Source organism: Microcaecilia unicolor, chromosome 3 (genome assembly GCF_901765095.1).
Source record: "Microcaecilia unicolor chromosome 3, aMicUni1.1, whole genome shotgun sequence".
NCBI classification, from domain to species: Eukaryota; Metazoa; Chordata; class Amphibia; order Gymnophiona; family Siphonopidae; genus Microcaecilia; species Microcaecilia unicolor.
Window position 1 is genome coordinate 358018220 of NC_044033.1, and position 18222 is coordinate 358036441.

An 18222-nucleotide genomic window follows, 5' to 3' on the forward strand; every position below is an offset into this window, starting at 1 on the left:
TTATACCTCTTTTAGAATGTGTTGTATTAGATAAATCTATAATATATTATTTATGTATGACTGTCATTTTTATATGGCTCTTTGTTTTTATAACTCAGTCCACTGGTCTTTTCAGCCTTCATTTTTAGTCTTTTTTAGTCTTTTACAGTTTGTTTTTCTCTTATTTTAATTTTATTCTCTGAGTTCTATATTCTTATGGATTTGTATATTGTTATTTAGAGCTTGATTGTGGCCCATGAGCAGGCGGTTTGCCCCGTCAAAACACGGACCATGTTGGGTCCCTAAACTGGTGCTGTCAATAAAATATCTTTAAGCAACATTTCCTGTGGTGGATCATCTTTTGGCCAGCCTCTACGTCTTCTTCTCTAAGTAACATACTATACCATAATATGTACTGTTATTTGAATATTTTTTGCAACTTTTATCACTAGTTTGCTATATCCAGGTTATTATTGTTGTACACCACCTTGGGTGAATTTCTTCAAAAAGGCAGTAAATCAATCTGACGAGAGCCTATTGGTTGCCAGTACAAGCCAGAATAATGTTTAAGATCTGCACCATTTCCCCAGCTTAAAGCTAAGTAATTCTAATGTTAGTATTGCAAAGAAGTAATATGAAATAAAGATATTGAATGATATAAGCTACATTGCCTAATAAATAGAGCAAGTGATTGCGGACTGATGAGGAAGTGCAGTGACTGACTTCTGTTTTGGGACTCATATCACTAAGCAAAGTTTACATTTCATGCAGTCCTTATTCTCCTATATGGTGAAGGATATTAAAAAGTTTATAGTGGATTTTTTATATGGTAAATATAGTTTTTGACTATTATCCACTATTTTGGACACTTTAGCCAATTTTTGGTTGCTTTGTAAGATATGTATAATGGCATTTAGAATCCTACATGGTTTGGCCCCACAGTATATACTCTCACTTGCATCATATCCTACTTCTAAGATGATAGGAAAGCTGAGAGATCCTATGATTCTACATTTTCTATTGTCTCAGGGGGTTAAGTATTTGAGAATCTTTAAATCTTCTCTCATTCATATACTAGCAAGCATGTGGAATGCCTTACCTAAAGATCTTAGATATCTGAATGTCTATTTATCATTCAGGAAACAATTGAACACCTGGCTGTTTAAACATTTCTGCTATATTAATTGTATTTTTATGCTACTACTATGAAAGTTGATACTATATGGTAATTCTCTGAGCTATTCTCAGCTGTCTTTGTTATGTAATCTGCGAACATAAAAGGTATACGCAGAATGTAAGTAATGTAATGTAATCCTGCTAAAAATAAAGATGGGATGGAAACAGATTGGATGGCCCCTTTACATTTGAATTATGTCTTACAAGCTGAGACCATACGACTGCCTATATACATTTGTAGAAGTAATTTAGTGCGACCCATACGGATGGTATGGGGAGAATTAGCTAAACTCTGGTCCTTTGATGCACACGTTAGTAGACTTTTACCTATTAAGGGCAATGGTAATTTTCAACCAGGGTTGGAGAATAAGCGTATTTGGAACTGGAGTGCAAGGGGATTTCATTTGGTGGATGATTTTGTAGATCTAGCCGGGCACATAAAAAACTTGGAATCTTTGAATCTTGGGCCACTCGAATGGGCAGACAAATTTGCTTTTACACAGATAACTCATTATATTGCTGCGTTGCCCTCACATTTCTTGGCAGTTGATGTGGCCTCCAAAATTAGAGAACTCTATGAAACACCAACGTCCGACCCAGCATCTATTTCGGTGTTACATAAACGACTTATACAAAGCGTCCACCAAAGAAACTAGAGAAGTTGGCTTTGAGGTGGACGGCAGATTTGCAAAAAAGGATTACTGTAAGTACATTACTACGTAGTTTGCAGCAAATAACAACAAGGCTTAGTAGTGCTGAGTTGAGGGAGTGTCAAGGACGAAGCATATATAGGGCATACACTTCGTTGTCAAGACTGTATAAAATGGGCAGAGCAGAATCATCCACATGTAGTAGGCGTGGCGACCCTCATTATACTTATTACCATGCAATGTGGGTCTGTACAGTGATCCATAGTTATTGGATGCAGATCGCGAAGTTCTTGGGGGACATCCTGAGTAGAATTGTGGTACTGACACCGGAGGCAGCCCTTTTGGGGAAGGATTTGTTGTTGGGAGATGGTACTGTCTGTCATAACTTATTAATATATAAGGCATGTGTAATGGGGAAGAAATGTATCTTGGTAAATTGGACAAATTCCGAAGCACCGTCGTTTTGGCAGTGGCGTAACAGGTGGCATGCTCTGCTAATGGTGGAGCTGCGAGACTGTTATTACAAACCTAAAATATAACGCAAATTCTACCAAGTGTGGGAGCCCCATATTAATAATCTGGCCCATAGGGCTCGTAGTTCCATTCTCAATCGACTGGGTAGGATATAAGAGCTGGAAGCTAGATGGCCTGCCCGCTAGAGAAATACCTTATAATCTTAGTTCTGACAAGTTTGAAGTCATCTGGAATGGGGGTTCAGGGGAGGGAGGGAGGGAATAGGGTTAGGGAGGAGGGATAGGGGTGAGGCGTTAGGGGGATATTGATAGTTTTCATAGGGGGGGGTCACTTAGAGGGTTGGGATAGGGACAGAATTCTGGTTATGTTAACTGCGTCAGACACAGACAAGAATGAGGGGGGGGGGGGGGTAATATGTTCAATACTATCTCAAAGTGCTGATTGTTGGTAACTTTCTGCTGATGTTGATATGGTGACCTGTTTTACATTAAAGTATTTTCAACATTCTGCAAAGGGGGAAAGATACACGCAAATATGCTGCTTGCTATTATAAAGGTTGTCCGTGAGGTGGGGGAAAATTGTTAAACAACATTGGCGTTAGAAGTTACGGAGTATTTATACTAGTGTGTTAGGTCAGTTAACTATTACATGTTGAACCTTGTGATTATGTATAACATGCTGAATCTCCAATAAAATTGTTGAAACATAAAAATAAAGATCATCTCTTATAATTAGTAGGACCAGTAGAGGTCTCTATACTCCAAAGCTGGTAAAGCTACTACTACTACTATTTAGCATTTCTATAGCGCTACAAGGCATCTTTACAGAAATAAAACAATTTAGGGATAAAACAGAAGAAAGGGAATGCTAACCGACCACAGCAACCTAAATGTGTAACTTCAGTCCGTGATACAAAGAAACAATAAGAGCCACGACTGGAATATTTGCAAATCTCTTGACTGAGGAGGTATACTTTGAGGGGCTGATGTGGAAAGCCTTGCCGTACAGCCAGCAGTTCAGCGTGCAGTTCTACCACAAAACTACTACTCCAAGAATACTATGGTATACTCTAAGTAATGAGCAAGTGAATTACTGTCGTATTAAAATCATGGTTGTAATCCGCAGCTCATTGCAAAATGTCACCCTTCCTCTCAGTGCCTGAGCCTGAAAGGAAGGGTGACATGTTAAAAAAATTTTTTGCAAGCATTCCCCTATTCCGCCCAACTCAACCTGATGTTGTTCCCTCTCACCCCCCAAAGCGTCCAGCACCAGCCCCCAGCCCACGCTTACCTGACTTAAAAATACTGCCCCAGTAGCATCCTTCCCTCCCACTATCCCTGGCTTGATTAAAAAAAAAATAGTCCCTGGTGTATAGCAGCACCCTGACCCCTCTCAAACCCTGCACCTCAAAGGAGGCAGGAGTGATATCACCTGCTCCTGCTTCTGGCGCTGTCCTCTTCAAAATGGCAGCACCCTGCCCCACATAGTGCAGCCTGGGATACACTGGGAAGGGCCAGTCTTCCCTATATGGGAATGTCTTCCTTATATGGTAGGTTGGCTTAGCCAAGTGCATCCCCAGGATGCAGTGTGCAGGGCAGGGAGTCACCATTTTGAAGAGGGCAGTGCCAGAGGCAGGACTGAGTTGGCATTGCTCCTGCCTTAGTGAGGGGTGGGGTGGGGGAGGGGTGTGCCACTGGATACCAGTAAGTGTATTTTTTCAGTCAGAGTGGGGCAAAAGAAGGGAGGGAGCCTGTTAGACCTTCAGGGACTATATTTTTTTAAATTCAAGTCAGGTCAGGTTGGGTCAGGTGGAGGCTGGTCATGTGAAGGGGGTGGCGGTGGCGGTTCTGTCAGGCGGGGGTTGCCAGTGATGTCAGGGGTTTCTAGGGTGCCGGAGTGGGGCAAAAGGGGGACAGATGGTTAATAACCTCTTTAGCATGCATTTTAATATGCTATGCGCTGATGTCTCTACCACAGGAGTAAAAGCACAGAACCCTTTTTGGCATTTAGCAGTCATTAATAGTAACATAGTAGATAGTAGATGATGGCAGAAAAAGACCTGCACAGTCCATCCAGTCTGCCCAACAAGATAACTCATATGTGCTAATTTTGTGTATACTCTACTTTGATTTGTACCTGTGTTCTTCAGGGCACAGACCGTATAAGTCTGCCCAGCACTATCCCCGCCTCCCAACCACCAGCCCTGCCTCCCACCACCGGCTCTGGCACAGACCGTATAAGTCTGCCCAGCACTATCCCTGCCTCCCACCACCGGCTCTGGCACAGACCGTATAAGTCTGCCCAGCACTATCCCTGCCTCCCAACCACCAGTCCCGCTTCCCACCACCGGCTCTGGCACAGACCGTATAAGTCTGCCCAGCACTATCCCCGCCTCCCAACCACCAGCCCCTCCTCCCGATCTTGACTAAGCTCCTGAGGATCCATTCCTTCTGCACAGGATTCCTTTATGCTTATCCCACGCATGTTTGAATTCCGTTACCGTTTTCATTTCCACCACCTCCCGCGGGAGAGCATTCCAAGCATCCACTACTCTCTCCTTGAAAAAATACTTCCTAACATTTTTCTTGAGTCTGCCCCCCTTTAATCTCATTTCATGTCCTCTCATTCTACCACCTTCCCATCTCCGGGAAAGGTTCGTTTGCGGATTAATACCTTTCAAATATTTGAACGTCTGTATCATATCACCCCTGCTTCTCCTTTCCTCCAGAGTATACATGTTTAGTTCAGAAAGTCTCTCCTCATACGTCTTGTAACGCAAATCCCATACCATTCTTGTAGCTTTTCTTTGCACCGCTTCAATTCTTTTTACATCCTTAATAAGATACGGCCTCCAAAACTGAACACAATACTCCAGGTGGGGCCTCACCAATGACTTATACAGGGGCATCAACACCCCCTTTATAAGTCGTTGGTGAGGCCCCACCTGGAGTATTGAGCAGGTAAATGGTGAGACGGTGGGTTTTGGAGAGTTCAGCAGACAAGATAAGGAAGCAATGGTGAGATACGTCCCTAGGGTGCCCCATTGCTGACTCTTCCTACATCCCAATGTCTTGATTGTCTGCGTTTTTCACTTGGATGTTTTTTTTTTTTGAAAATGGGCCAAAAAGATAAATGCACAGAGCACAAAAACATCTTGCATGTGGCTACTTTCAAGAAAAAAAAAGGCGTTTTGCTGTTTTGAAAATCGCTATATTTCCTATTTGGGGGATCCTTTTACCAAGCTACAGTAAAAGGAGGCCTATTTTTGACACGCATTGAAGTCCTCTTTTACCGAAGTTGGTAAAAGACTGTCTTTTTTTTTTTTTTAAAAAGAAATGACCATGTGACAAGTGAATCATTTGCCATGCGGCCATTTTGGGGGAGGGGGAGCACTTACTGCCACCCATTGAGGTGGCAGTAAGGGCTCCTGTTCTAACCTGGCAGTAGTTCCAGATTTGCGAGCGGTAAGCCTGCGTTGGCCTTACCACCGCTTCGTAAAAAAGCCTCTGGATTTGGGACATTTTACGCAAAACATCCAAAGTCCGACATAGACGTCATATCGAAAATGCCCCTCTAAATGAAATGCTGAGCATTTTAAGAATATTAATCTTCTGCTCTAGTGAAAAAGTCTATTACTAAAAGAACTCAGTCTATCAGAATACTTCAAGGCAAATTTCCTGATACCTCATGATGGTTGCAAATGCCCATTATTAAACCTTAAAAACTGTATGTTGTCGCCACATGGATAATCTAATCGAATCCTTTGAGAATGAAAAATTGATACAGCAAATGAAGTTCTACAGGAATAGGAAATGGTTAAGATTTTGAAAATGTTAATGGACTAGAAAAATTTGAATAAAATGAATATTGTTACAGATGATTAATATCGAGATTGTTGTTTTCTCAGAGTTCCGGGTATGACTCCTAAAGTTTTTTTTTCCCTCTGAAATGATTCCTCTTAGTATATTAATTCAAAAGGAGTGAAGCCTGTGAAACTGGGATTACTTTAATCAGTGGGAATTGGATCAGAGAATCAAGTGTTTGTATTGTTAATTAATTTCTGGTTTTAAAAGGGGGAAAAATGAAATCAGGTGTATTATTTCCACTAAAATTGGACAATAAGTATGTTTCCAACTAAATACATTGACTATACACCGTTTTGGGTTTGAGGAGGCCAACCAGATGATCAATGTGGAATAATGATTCAGATAAATAATAACTGGGGATAATCAAGTTAATACCACGTTTTCTTGGTTTACTGTTGTTTAATTGATCTCCTTGTCTTGTTTCACTCTCCCTATTTATTTTGTGGTCTAAGAAAGAGAAAGATTGTATATAATTAATTTATCTAGTTGAGATTTTTTTTGTTCTAATATTGTATTAACTAGCCGTTGAGCCCGTAAAAACGGGCTGGTATTGGGGTTTTCCTTCCCCCTCCCCGCGAGTTCGCCACCTCTACCTTTCCCCCCCCCCCCCACCCCCGGAGTCGCCACCATCCCTCCACCCAGCCCGGGCCCTCTCTCCGCTACTAAACTTACACATCCATTCGCCGGAACGCAGCAAGCACATCAGCTGAGCTGCCGTTGTCGGCCCTTCCTTCTCTGCCTGTGTCCCGCCCTCCTGTGACGTAACGTCAGCGAGGGCGGGACACAGGCAGGGAAGGAAGGCCGACGGCAGCTCAGCTGATGTGCTTGCTGCGTTCCGGCGAATGGATGTGTAAGTTTAGTAGCGGAGAGAGGGCCCGGGCCGGGGGGGGGGGGGGGTAACGGTAGCGGCGACCTTGGGCGGGGGGGGGGAGCGGTATCAACCTCGGCGGCACAATTTTCCTCTCTGTCCCGCCCTCATCATCACGTATTGACGCGGGGGCGGGACAGAGAGGGAAGTCTCTACTGCGCATTTGCGAGTGAGTCGGTCACTTGCCGTTTATATGTTTGATGTACAATCATCTCTGTATTACTGTTTGCAAGTGACCCTTGTAAAATGAAAAATTATAAATAAATGATAAAAAAGAAACAAACAAAAAAACCTGTATGTTAATTTGGACCCTTTATTTATTTGCTATTTGCATCATGCATGTGGCTGCTACCTGATGCAATCTGAATGAACTGATGTATTATCTTTGATGCATATAGGCAGAAGGGAACAGGGTGCATTTTCTTTAGCATTGAATTGTACAAGTGTTGCAGAGAGTTATTCTACTTTCACCTTCCCCCCAAGTCCGGTTATTGCTCTTACCTAGTCCTTTCAGAATCTTCTTTTCCAGTTTCTGCTCTCTGTTGGCGCCTGTCTCTTTAGTTGCAGAGGCATCCCCCACAGCTGCCTGCTCTTTTTCAGCCTCCTCGTTTGCATCCTCGCATTCCCCGTCCTCATTGCTGAGTGGCTCTGCCTTCTGCGACTGTTCTACTTCACCACTGGCGCCACCCTGCTCCACCAGGTTGGCAACCGACTCATAGGTTTTAATGATATCCTCCAGCTGTCGGTTCAGCTCTTCAGAGATGTCAGGGACAGCTGTTTCAGGCTCAGCCTTTGCCTCTTTTGCAGGGAGCTGTGATGATACAGGATCTAAGGCATCACCATTTTGCTCTTTAAATTCGTTGTGATTAAATAATGTTGAAGCATCATTTGCTGATGTGTGGAACTGCTGTTCAGGTGTATGATCAGTGGGCTTTTTATCCTTATCCATGTTCAGGTCCTGAAACCAAAGACGTATGCATAGATGTAAGAAAGCAAACTTGATTGTCATAGCAGTTCAACAAATGTTTTCTGATTTAATTATATTGAATCGGAAAACGCATTTTCTGCTTTTTTGCTAATAGTACAAAGTGGATCACAACAATAATACAATGCTTAGAAACATATAGAGAATGCATACAAATACCAGCACGTTAAATATAAAATAAAATATAAAGGCGCAGATATCAATGAATTCAATACATTAACCCTGGGATTCTATACATGGTGCCTTAATTTCCATGTGCGTATTCTATAACAATGCCTGTAACTTAATTGGTTAACTAGCTAATCAGAACTGTCAATTGGATATTAACAAGCAATTATCAGCACTAATTGGCATTAATTGGGCATGCTTTGCCCCAAACCGTGAGATCTATCCACAACCATCTTAAATTCAGGAAATTACTGAAAACCAACTTGTTTAAGACTTTTCTTTTAGGAAATTATCCAAACCTTTTACCAAATTCTTTGGCAATGAGTTCCAGAGTTTTTTTTAAAATCACATTTACAATATATTTCAAGTACAATTCTTGAGATAGCAAAGATGACTATTAGTCATTATAGTATAAAGAAAAATTGTTACTACATACAAATTAAATCAAATCATCCCATGAACATATGCGCATCTATAGTCCACAATATAGGGGCAAAAACAAGCTATGTATAGGAAAACTATATTACTATCTAATTTAAGAAAAAGGTAGCAGAGAAGAGACTCAAGTGCCTCTTAAATTCTAAGGCGTAGAAGTTGTTACTGGTCCTGGTTGTGGTACACGTGGGCCAGCTAACTTAGATTCCAGAAAAGAGTTTAATTGTTTAGAATAAAAAAATATATATTTAACAGAATTTAACTTTATAACACATTTGCATGGAAAATCTAACCAAAATAGTGCACCCAATTGCACAGCTTTCGGGCGAAGTTTAAGGAATTCTTGTCTTTTCTTTTGCGTAACCTTAGAGACATCAGGATACATTCTTATTTTGCAACCAAGGAAACTCTGTTCTCGAAAAAGAAAATATTACTTAACTATCCAGTCTGTATCAAGTTGTAAAATAAATGTAACTTTAAGAGTTGCTGTTGTCAATCCCACCATATCATCTTCTATCATTTGTGTTAGATTTATATCTAGAGTTTCGGCTGGTGTCTCTAGTCTCTCTTCTTGATCAAGATCTTTCTTCAAAAGAGGTGTTATGTAGAATATTTTTGATATCGGAGGATATGACTGTTCAGGAATTGAGTTCCAGAGGTTAATTACACATTGTATTAAAAAATATTTTTTCCTATTTGTTTTAAAATTAGTACTCAGTAGTTTCATTGTGTGCCCCCTAGTCCTAGTATTTTTGGAAAGAGTAAATAAGTGATTCACGTCTACCCATTGTCTTTTTCCTTTATAAGAGATATTATTGTTCATGCCTTTGGGGCCCTTTTACTAAGCCACGTAGGCGCCTATGCGCGCAGAACACATGTTAATCTGGAATTACCGCCTGGCTACCATGTGGCCCGAGTGTTAATTCCAATTTTTATACACGGCTGCTACACTTGTCTGAAAATATTTTTATTTTTGAACGTGTGGCACTAACCGGGCACTAACCGGGCAGCAATCGGCAGTGTTTGCAAATGGACAATTACTGCCTTTACCGCTAAGTGAATAGGGTGGCGGTAAGGTCTCAGACCCAAAATGGATGTGCGCCAATTTTAATTTTGCCGCACATCCATTTTTGGCCAAAAAAAGGCCTTTTTTTTACAGGAGCGCTGAAAAATGGATCTGCATGCGTCCAGAACACATGCCTACACTGGCGCAGGCCATTTTTCAGCGTGCCTTTGTAAAAGGACCCTGAGTGCCATGATATATATTTTCTTTATATTTCTTTTGGAATTATTGGAAATGTGTATTTTCTAAATGCTAATAAAAAGAAATAGCAGTATTTTCCTTCCTTGTTATTCCTACTTTGTACTAGTTTTCTTCATATTGTAAACTGCGTTGAACCAGCATTTTGGGTAATGGTGGTGCATACGAATCTATGGGGTCCTTTTACTAAGCTGCAGTAAGCACTAGTGCAGGTTAAAAAGGTACTATCGTGGGATGCACCCGTAGTAGTTTTGGAATTGACACGCTCTTCCCGTTAGTGTAGGTATGTGTTACGGACGCCTGCAGGTCCGTTTTTCAGCGTGCCTGCAAAAAAGGCCTTTTTTAAAGCCGAAAATGGATGTGTGGCAAAATAAAAATTGGCGCGCGTCCATTTTGGGTCTGAGACCTTACCGCCACCCATTGACTTAGTGGTAAGGTGTCACACATTAACTGGGCGGTAATCATCAGCATGCGTACACTGCAGATTACTGCCCGGTTAGCACTGTGCGCCAGAGAATAAAAAATATTTTCCGGCGCACGTATCGGACACGCATAAAAATTAGAATTGCCGCCCGGGCCATGCAGTAGCCAGGCGGTAGTTCTAATTTGACGTGCATTTTACGCACGTAGGTGCCTGCGCACCTTAATTTTTAGCATGGGGGTGTTTTGGAGGTAGAGAATAGGTATGCCCTGTGCTAATAAGTGAGGGGCCCTTTTACTAAGGCATGGTAGGTCTAACACAGGGGTAGCGTGCGCCAAATTGACACTAGCACCAGGGTAGCGTGGGGGCCTGCTGGTAATTTCATAGTTGGCGTGCGCTGTTTCCCACCTTAGAAAATAATTTTCTATTTTCTACCGCAGGTGGTGTTCCCGGTAGTAATAGGCAGCACAGCCACACTGGTATGCGTTGCCTGATTACCACAAGTGAGCCTCCTTCCACCAAGTCAATAGGTGGTGTCAAGGGCTCAGACAGTAAATAGACTCATGCTGCTTTTCATATTAGCATGCAGCCATTTACTGCCCCATTAAAAAAATGTCTTTTTCCAGCTGCAGTAAAAAATGGCCCAGCGTGCGCCAATTTCATGCGTCCAAACTAGTGCGGACCACTTTTTACTGACGCTTAGTAAAAGGACCCCTTAGTGTGTGGGCATTGGCAAGTGCTGACCAAGTCGCACAGGATTAGGGTGGGAGTCCCTACCGTCTACAAAATAGGTGGTGGTGAGGGCTCCCGTTCTAATGACCACGCGCTAACTGGGAAATTAGCACGTGGCCATTAATGGAAAAAAAAAAAAAAAGAAATTTCAGCCATTTTACAGCCATGTAAAAGTGGTCTCAGAAACCCACACACCAAAAATAGCACAGCTTAGTAAAAGGGCCTTTAAATTGTATGTTGTATAATCCTATAAAATAAATAAAATCAGATGCAAGCAACAGAAGTAGAAACAAAACTATAAAAACATGAAAAACAAAACTATAAAAACATGAATTCAATTTTCATTATAAACAATCTGACCAATCTTCACAAATACTTCTTTACTAACCAGGTCCTCCAGGCCTGTCTCAAGACGATATATGAAGTAGCATTACAAAGTTTTCTGGTATCTAATTCCAACAATAATAACTTCCCATATGACAAATATGCTTGGAATCTTCATTTGATAAGAAGGGCTTGAATGCAATGATCTCGATGACACTTTCATGTGCAACATAATTGGCCTTGTAGGATAGAGTGACACCATACAAACTTTTCAGAGAAAAATATAGCAATTTAAATAGGACTCAAGCTTGTATAGTGGAGGAGTGGCCTAGTGGTTAGGGTGGTGGACTTTGGTCCTGAGGAACTGAGTTCTAATTCCCACTTCAGGCACAGGCAGCTTCTTGTGACTCTGGGCAAGTCACTTAATCCTTCATTGCCCCATGTAAGCTGCATTGAGCCTGCCATGAGTGGGAAAGCACGGGGTACAAATGTAACAAAAATAAATAAAATAAAATAGGCAGCCAGTGCAATCTAATCAGAAACGGAATTGCTCTGCCCAGCTATAACCATCCAAGATTAGCTTAGCTGCTGTATGTCGCAATGCTTGCAGTCTAGTTAGCAATCTTCCTGATATCTCCAGAGAGAGAATATTACAATGATCTAGATGAAACTGAATGGTATCTTGGACAATGTGCTTCAAATTATCCTCTGAAAAACAGGATCTGATTTGGAGTACAAGGTGAAGACTGTAAAAAATTTCTTAGTCAAAGTAATGACTTGCGCAAGGTGACACCAAGAATTTTCAAAGACGTAACAAGAAGAATACGTATGCCAGCTTAGCAAGGGGTTCAATAGGAATTAATTGATCAGCCCCACACCCTCAACAAATTGTTTCTGAATTGATCTGTATCTGATTTACAATCATCCAGTTGTGACTAGAGAAAAACAGATATCCAATAACTTATATGCTTGACTCAAGGACTCCTGAAATAGAATAATCAGCAATATGTTGCCAGCATGGGGAAAAAAAAAATTCCCTTTTAATGTTCTATTGCATTGCATTTCACTGCTATTCTTCTGACATTGTATTATATCTATGTTATTTGAATGTTCGCTATAATGGTATCATTTGAATTGCACTGACATTTATCATATTTCTGTTATGTGATGTTCTACAGTGTTGCTAAATGTGAATATTTCTGAGACTGTTTCATGTTAGTCCTGTTATTAGGTTTCAATTTGCCATTTCCAAGTTTACCATATTGACTGCATTTATTCTTATATTTGGTCATTTTACTATTGTTATGCTGTTAAAATTCTTTTATAACAAACTGTATCTGCTGTGGTGAATCTCTTTATAAAGGCAGTTAATAAATCCCGATAAAAAATGCATTCCCAATTCCTGCATACCAGTACCAGATTTACTAGTTATGGTAGCTCATTAAGGCTGTTGTATTATGGACTTGGAAGGGATTCCTATGTGCAAAAGGCAGGAGATAAGACAGTTTTACGAAGCATAGAATGGACTGTTAGGAGAGGAAACTGAGACTTCCCCTTCATAGCTTCTGTGGACATGCCTTCATATAGAAGGAGCTTTGTTTTCTTCATCAATTTATCCCTCCTCTTGTGTGGGATGAACCTCAGTGTTGTTTGCAAAACCTGACTAAATTTAGGCTGTGCCTCAGTCCGAATCCCCCAGAAAGGCACGTGGCACCTGCTTGTTAGCCAGGCTCTATTTTGAGCACTTCTAAAACTGGTCATGGCATTCAGCTCCTTTATCAGTGAAAACGGCTGCAACAGAGTCCAAGCCAGGCAACTTCAGATAAATTAATACAGATAAACTAAGCATTTCCCCAATGCAAAACCAAGGAAGCCAAATAGAAGTGATGCAAACTTAAAGCTTACTACAATCAAAATAGATCAGGCCTCATTATTCTGTAGGGAGAGAGCACAGAGGATCCTTAATTGTGGGATAGTGAGATTAATTCTGTAGATCTCCTGAGGTGTATGATATTGCATTAGGTGGGAAAACTGAGCGGTGTACATATGTCTTGCTGGCTTTTTTTTCAACATAATATTATGTTTCTGTTTTGAAATATGGTTTAGTAGTTTAAAATAATTTGAAATAACACCCTTTTTGTCAGACAAGTCAGAGTGGTTTACAATAAATAAAATCAACTCAGAAGGGAACGCTATTGCTAAAAGGAAAGCCATTCTTCACAGACACAGCTACCCAGCTCACAAACCTTACTTTTCTGCCGATCATCTGTCCAGGAGACTGGAAAGAAAGCCTCAAACACTCAAAAATGTTCCAAAAAGGTACAATTTCAATCAGGGGTTAGTTAGATGGCTGATAAGATCCCTCTGTCCTTTGGAAGCCTTAACATGACCCTTAAAAATATTTTGTCATATGCATCATTCATTATACATGAATATTTGTGAGCTGTGCACTCTGCAGCACAAAATGCAATTATCAGCACTACAAATTCCCTCCCCTCATATATTGATTTGCATTCTATTACGCTCCATTGCTTTTCCCATGAAATACAAATATTCCATCACTCTGCTCACCCAGAAAGAATCCAGATCTGTTTAATTGCAGAGTAACACAGTAATGACTGGATGACTTTATCCTGTGCTGTGATGCTTTAATTCAGCATGGAAACTAGTGTTTGCAAAGAAACAGACTAATAGGGTGGCCTATTATTTATAAGTACATCAAAGGTATGTCTATACAACCTAAAATAAAAAAATCTTATTTGAAGTACTGACAGTAGATCCACCTTTCACTCCTGATAAGTGTCTGAAATTCACAAAAAGTTTTCATACTTACCAGGCAATGCCAAGTGACCAAGGAGAGAATAAGGAAAGAGAAGGCAGTAAGAAACCAACAGAGGAAAAGGGCAGAAGTCTGAGTCACAATCCTAAACCTGGTCAGAGAGGGAGAGCTTAGAAGGGGAGGGAACTGGGAGGAATGGAGGAGGAGCCAGGGACGGATGATAGCAAAAATAGGGAAAGAAAAGACAGGCAGGAAGATTGTAAGAGCTCACAACCTTTCTGCTTTTAAACAGGTACTTAGTGGGTGAGGGAAGAAAGAAATGGGAGCTAATGAAGGAGACAGAGAGGAGAGTGAGAAGAAAGAAACAGATGGCAAAAGTCAATGTACCAGAAAGAATTTTATGTGCTGAAGGAAAGGAAGTAGGAGTGTGACACAACTTAAAGCAAGGCACAATCCCCCCAGGTGCACGGAGCCGCCATTAACATGGCGCCGTGCCCCGACGGGCATGCACCCTAATGCCAGCGGGGTGGAGCGGAGCACGATGGGCACATTCCCGCCGCTGAGATGCACCCCGCTGGGAGGGCGGGAGAAAAAGGGGGCTTAAAACCCCTGGGCGGAGCCCGGATGTCCTCTTCTGGCGTCCGGGCATCTGCATGCACGGCGGTTCCTGGTGGCGAGTGAGCATGGCCCGCACCGTCCTCATGGAGTCCTGTCCCCATCAGCAGCAGTGGCGGCGGCGCCAGGATGCGGGGCAAACAGGCTCATATCGCGGCAGACCCATACCGTTTGAACGCGCAGTTCATCTCGGCCCACATGGAGGAGTGTGACACAACTTAAAGAATTAGAAATGTTTCTTGTAATTCTGTATGCAGAATGTTTTCCTATGCAGTTAAGTGAACAGACAATCTGATCTGAGGTGCCAGTCCAGGGACCCAGAGCAAGACCTGGGTTTCATTTCTTGGGCCCAGTTTCTGCTCCCTGGCCAGCCATGCTGTACATGCAGCATTCCAAGGCTCTGACAAGAGGGAGTCTCATACCATGCTCAACAGTGATACCTGGGGGTCCTGAAGGGAGCTGCGCTCTGAACCGGGATAAAAGATTGTCACTGCAATGGTTGGGTTCATAAGCAGAAGTGGCTCCAGCTGCTGTGTAACCCACATATCTTTATTCAGTGATGAGCATGTTTGTAATCAACATGAATATCACCTTTTCAACAATTGCTATGCGACTACACTAAAATATCTCACTGTCCTGAAACCAAAACAGTGAATCAAGTCCTGAAGAATTGAAAATCATCTGTCATAAAGGTGGATATAAAATTGTGTATAAGGAAAGTGTGAAAAGATAAGTGAATAAAAATGTGAGGCAATGAATCCCATCTAATGAGTGTAAAGTGATTGTGCCATGGTATGGCATCAATCATGCTAATATCAGTGCATAAAAAATAAAAATGCATAAAAAAATATGTGTATAAACCATACTGCCATATTGGAACTGAAGTGAACATAATGAAACAGGCAGATTAAGAACTAGTGTTTAAAACAAGTAAAAGGGCAGAGAATGAATGATCAGTACCTGCAACTATGGACTGTGATTGAGAATATTGTGAAACCTGAATAACGAAGAAGACCTGAGGGACACATTAGTTATAATCAGAATCTTGAGTGCAGCAGACAGGAGAGCAAAGAACAAAAAACATATGCTCAGCATACCTTGAAGCAATTTCTCATCGCATGAATGTGAGCAATCCGTGCCCAAAATATAGCTACAGGAGAGGTGTACATTATAGTTTTTAAAAAATCGCTAAATGTTTTTAAAATGAAGTTGCATTATCCCATAACTTAAACTTTGCCATTATAGTAGACTTGAGTCTGGTCGACCTCTCAACATACATTACAGTATTCTGGAAAATAATTACTGCAGTGGCACATATCCCTCAACTTTGCTTTATAATAAATATAAAATGCCTTATTAAGCTGTATTCATAAAATAAGTCTTCTTGTCCCTTCCTTTGGTTCTATTGCTTTCTTTCCCTGGAGTTCCTGACAGTGTTCCTTCCACCTCCATCTCCCTTACATGAGGAGTTGTGATATAGAATAAATAATTATATGTTTGTGTTCCTAGTCATGCACCCAAAGGTTAAATAATCCTTTCAAGAAAGCCAGTTAATTGTTTAACTTATTAGTGGAACATAACCACAGAGGCATGGCATGGTATGGTCGCATTTTCAATATGGTAATACCAGAGACCAGCTAAGGAACAGGTTATTTTGAGTTAGTCTTCATGAGGCTTACATTTGAAAATACAGTGAAACAGAATAATAGAATTCAATTATACCATATGTAACAAAGTTGAGATTAGCATATATACTCAACTGGGCATTTAAAAGCCTGTCCTTTAATGATGTTACATGTTCAGAAATCATAGCCATATATATAGACATGCACACACCAGAATAGGCATCCATACACAGACTTCAAAAGTAAACAACAGTTTCTGCAGAGTATATCCAAAACTTAATTTTATTTTCTCATTTCCATCTTCCAAAATACTAGACAGCAGATGTACAGATATAGCAGTCCAAAACAAGTAAAGTCAGAAACAACACATTTTATACTTAATTCTTTAACCACTCTTAGGATTCACCTTTGGGTTTAAAAAGCAAATGCCCGTAATATGTAATACTTGTTAGCAATAATGAACAGTGATGGAAATTTACATAGCAAGCAGCCTGAGCCAACAGATTTATTTTCCATTGAACATAATTAACTTTGTATGTAGTGTGCTGAACTGGCCAATGTTGGCACATTTAGACTGACTCTGGACAGTTCTGCATGAAAGAAACCCTTATCTCATTATTCAATACCTTCTCTGTGAAATAGTAGTAATAAAAATAAGGCAAGTGCATTTTTATAATATATCGCTGCAATCCACAAACAAAAGGAGCAAGTTACCACATGCCATCTTTTTCTTTTGATGTAGGCACCGGGAAAAAAAGAAGTTTAATGCTCCCAGGTCTCAACCTAATTAATGATTTTTTAAAAACTGTACTTATAAATAGTAAGTCTGATTGTTAAGCACCTGATATACATAATGTCTGTTTTGGTGGCCCTTTACTAGGTGAAAACATCAGAATAGAGTGAGTCCTTATAACCAGCCCCTCCAAATGACACAGTGATTATGATTTAGAACTAATTACTACTCTAACCGATGAAACCAATATTTCCTCTGTGTACATCTGTATGCTGCACAAGCCAGCATGCTGAAAAATATAAGCGAGATCAAATAACAAATGCCACCAACAATAAAGAATGACAACGGGGATAGAGATGCTCAAAGATTTGCTTGCTTTGGGCCTCTTTTACTAAGCAACGGTAAGCCCAATGCGGGCTTACTGCTTGCTAAACAGGAAGTACCGCTAGGCTACCAGAGGATTCACACATGCTCGATTTCATTAAAACCAAGCATGCGCGCCATAGGGGGAAGCAGGGCAGGTGGCGTGGCAGCAAACAGTGCTGGAGAAGACTTCTGCTGGTGTGGCTTGGGTACCCTTGCCAGCCCAGGTATGTGGGGTTATATTCTAACAGTATACTGCTTCTTTACATCATTCTATTTTGTGGAAAATGTAGTATATTATTACGGGTTATGAGAGGGGGCAGGGAGGCGGGGCAGAATGTGCCCCTCCCCACTTTGGGCTCAAGCCCCCTCACAATTGAGGTCTGGCTACGTAGCTGCCTGGAAGTTAACTGGGCACGAGCTGATTCAGGCCGGTTTCTGTGAGCTTGGCAGATAAAGTTAGGACAGCCTTTTGCTCCTACCTTGGATGGTTCCAGGTTCAAAATGGCACCTCTGGACCCCTAGTGGTAATCTTGCCATTTTGAACCTGGCTGTCAAAGATAATCTTGTTATGCCACTCACTACCATGATCAATACTTCCCTTAGGGGTCTTTTTACCAAGCCACCTTAAAAAGTGGACTGCGCTGTTGTGAGCTCATGGGTTTTCAGTGCGCTGTGGCCACTTTTAGCGCGGCAATAAAATGGCTGCCTTGCCATATTTTTTTGTAATGGCCACACACTTACTTTCCAATAGTATGTGGCCATTAC

General features: G+C 41.2%; 1 protein-coding gene across 1 annotated transcript in view; it reads right to left on the bottom strand.

Annotated features, from left to right (window-relative positions):
* The window catches only part of TXLNB (taxilin beta), a 97878-nt gene extending 83592 nt beyond the window's left edge, over positions 1-14286 (bottom strand). Inside the window, exons 1-2 of the mRNA XM_030198537.1 lie at positions 14173-14286; positions 7515-7971 (exon numbers count right to left, since the gene is read on the bottom strand). Of these exons, the coding sequence (XP_030054397.1) occupies positions 7515-7962 (448 nt within the window). The 5' untranslated portion in view covers positions 7963-7971; positions 14173-14286. The remainder of the gene's footprint in view (positions 1-7514; positions 7972-14172) is intronic.
* Positions 14287-18222: the final 3936 nt, after the last annotated feature.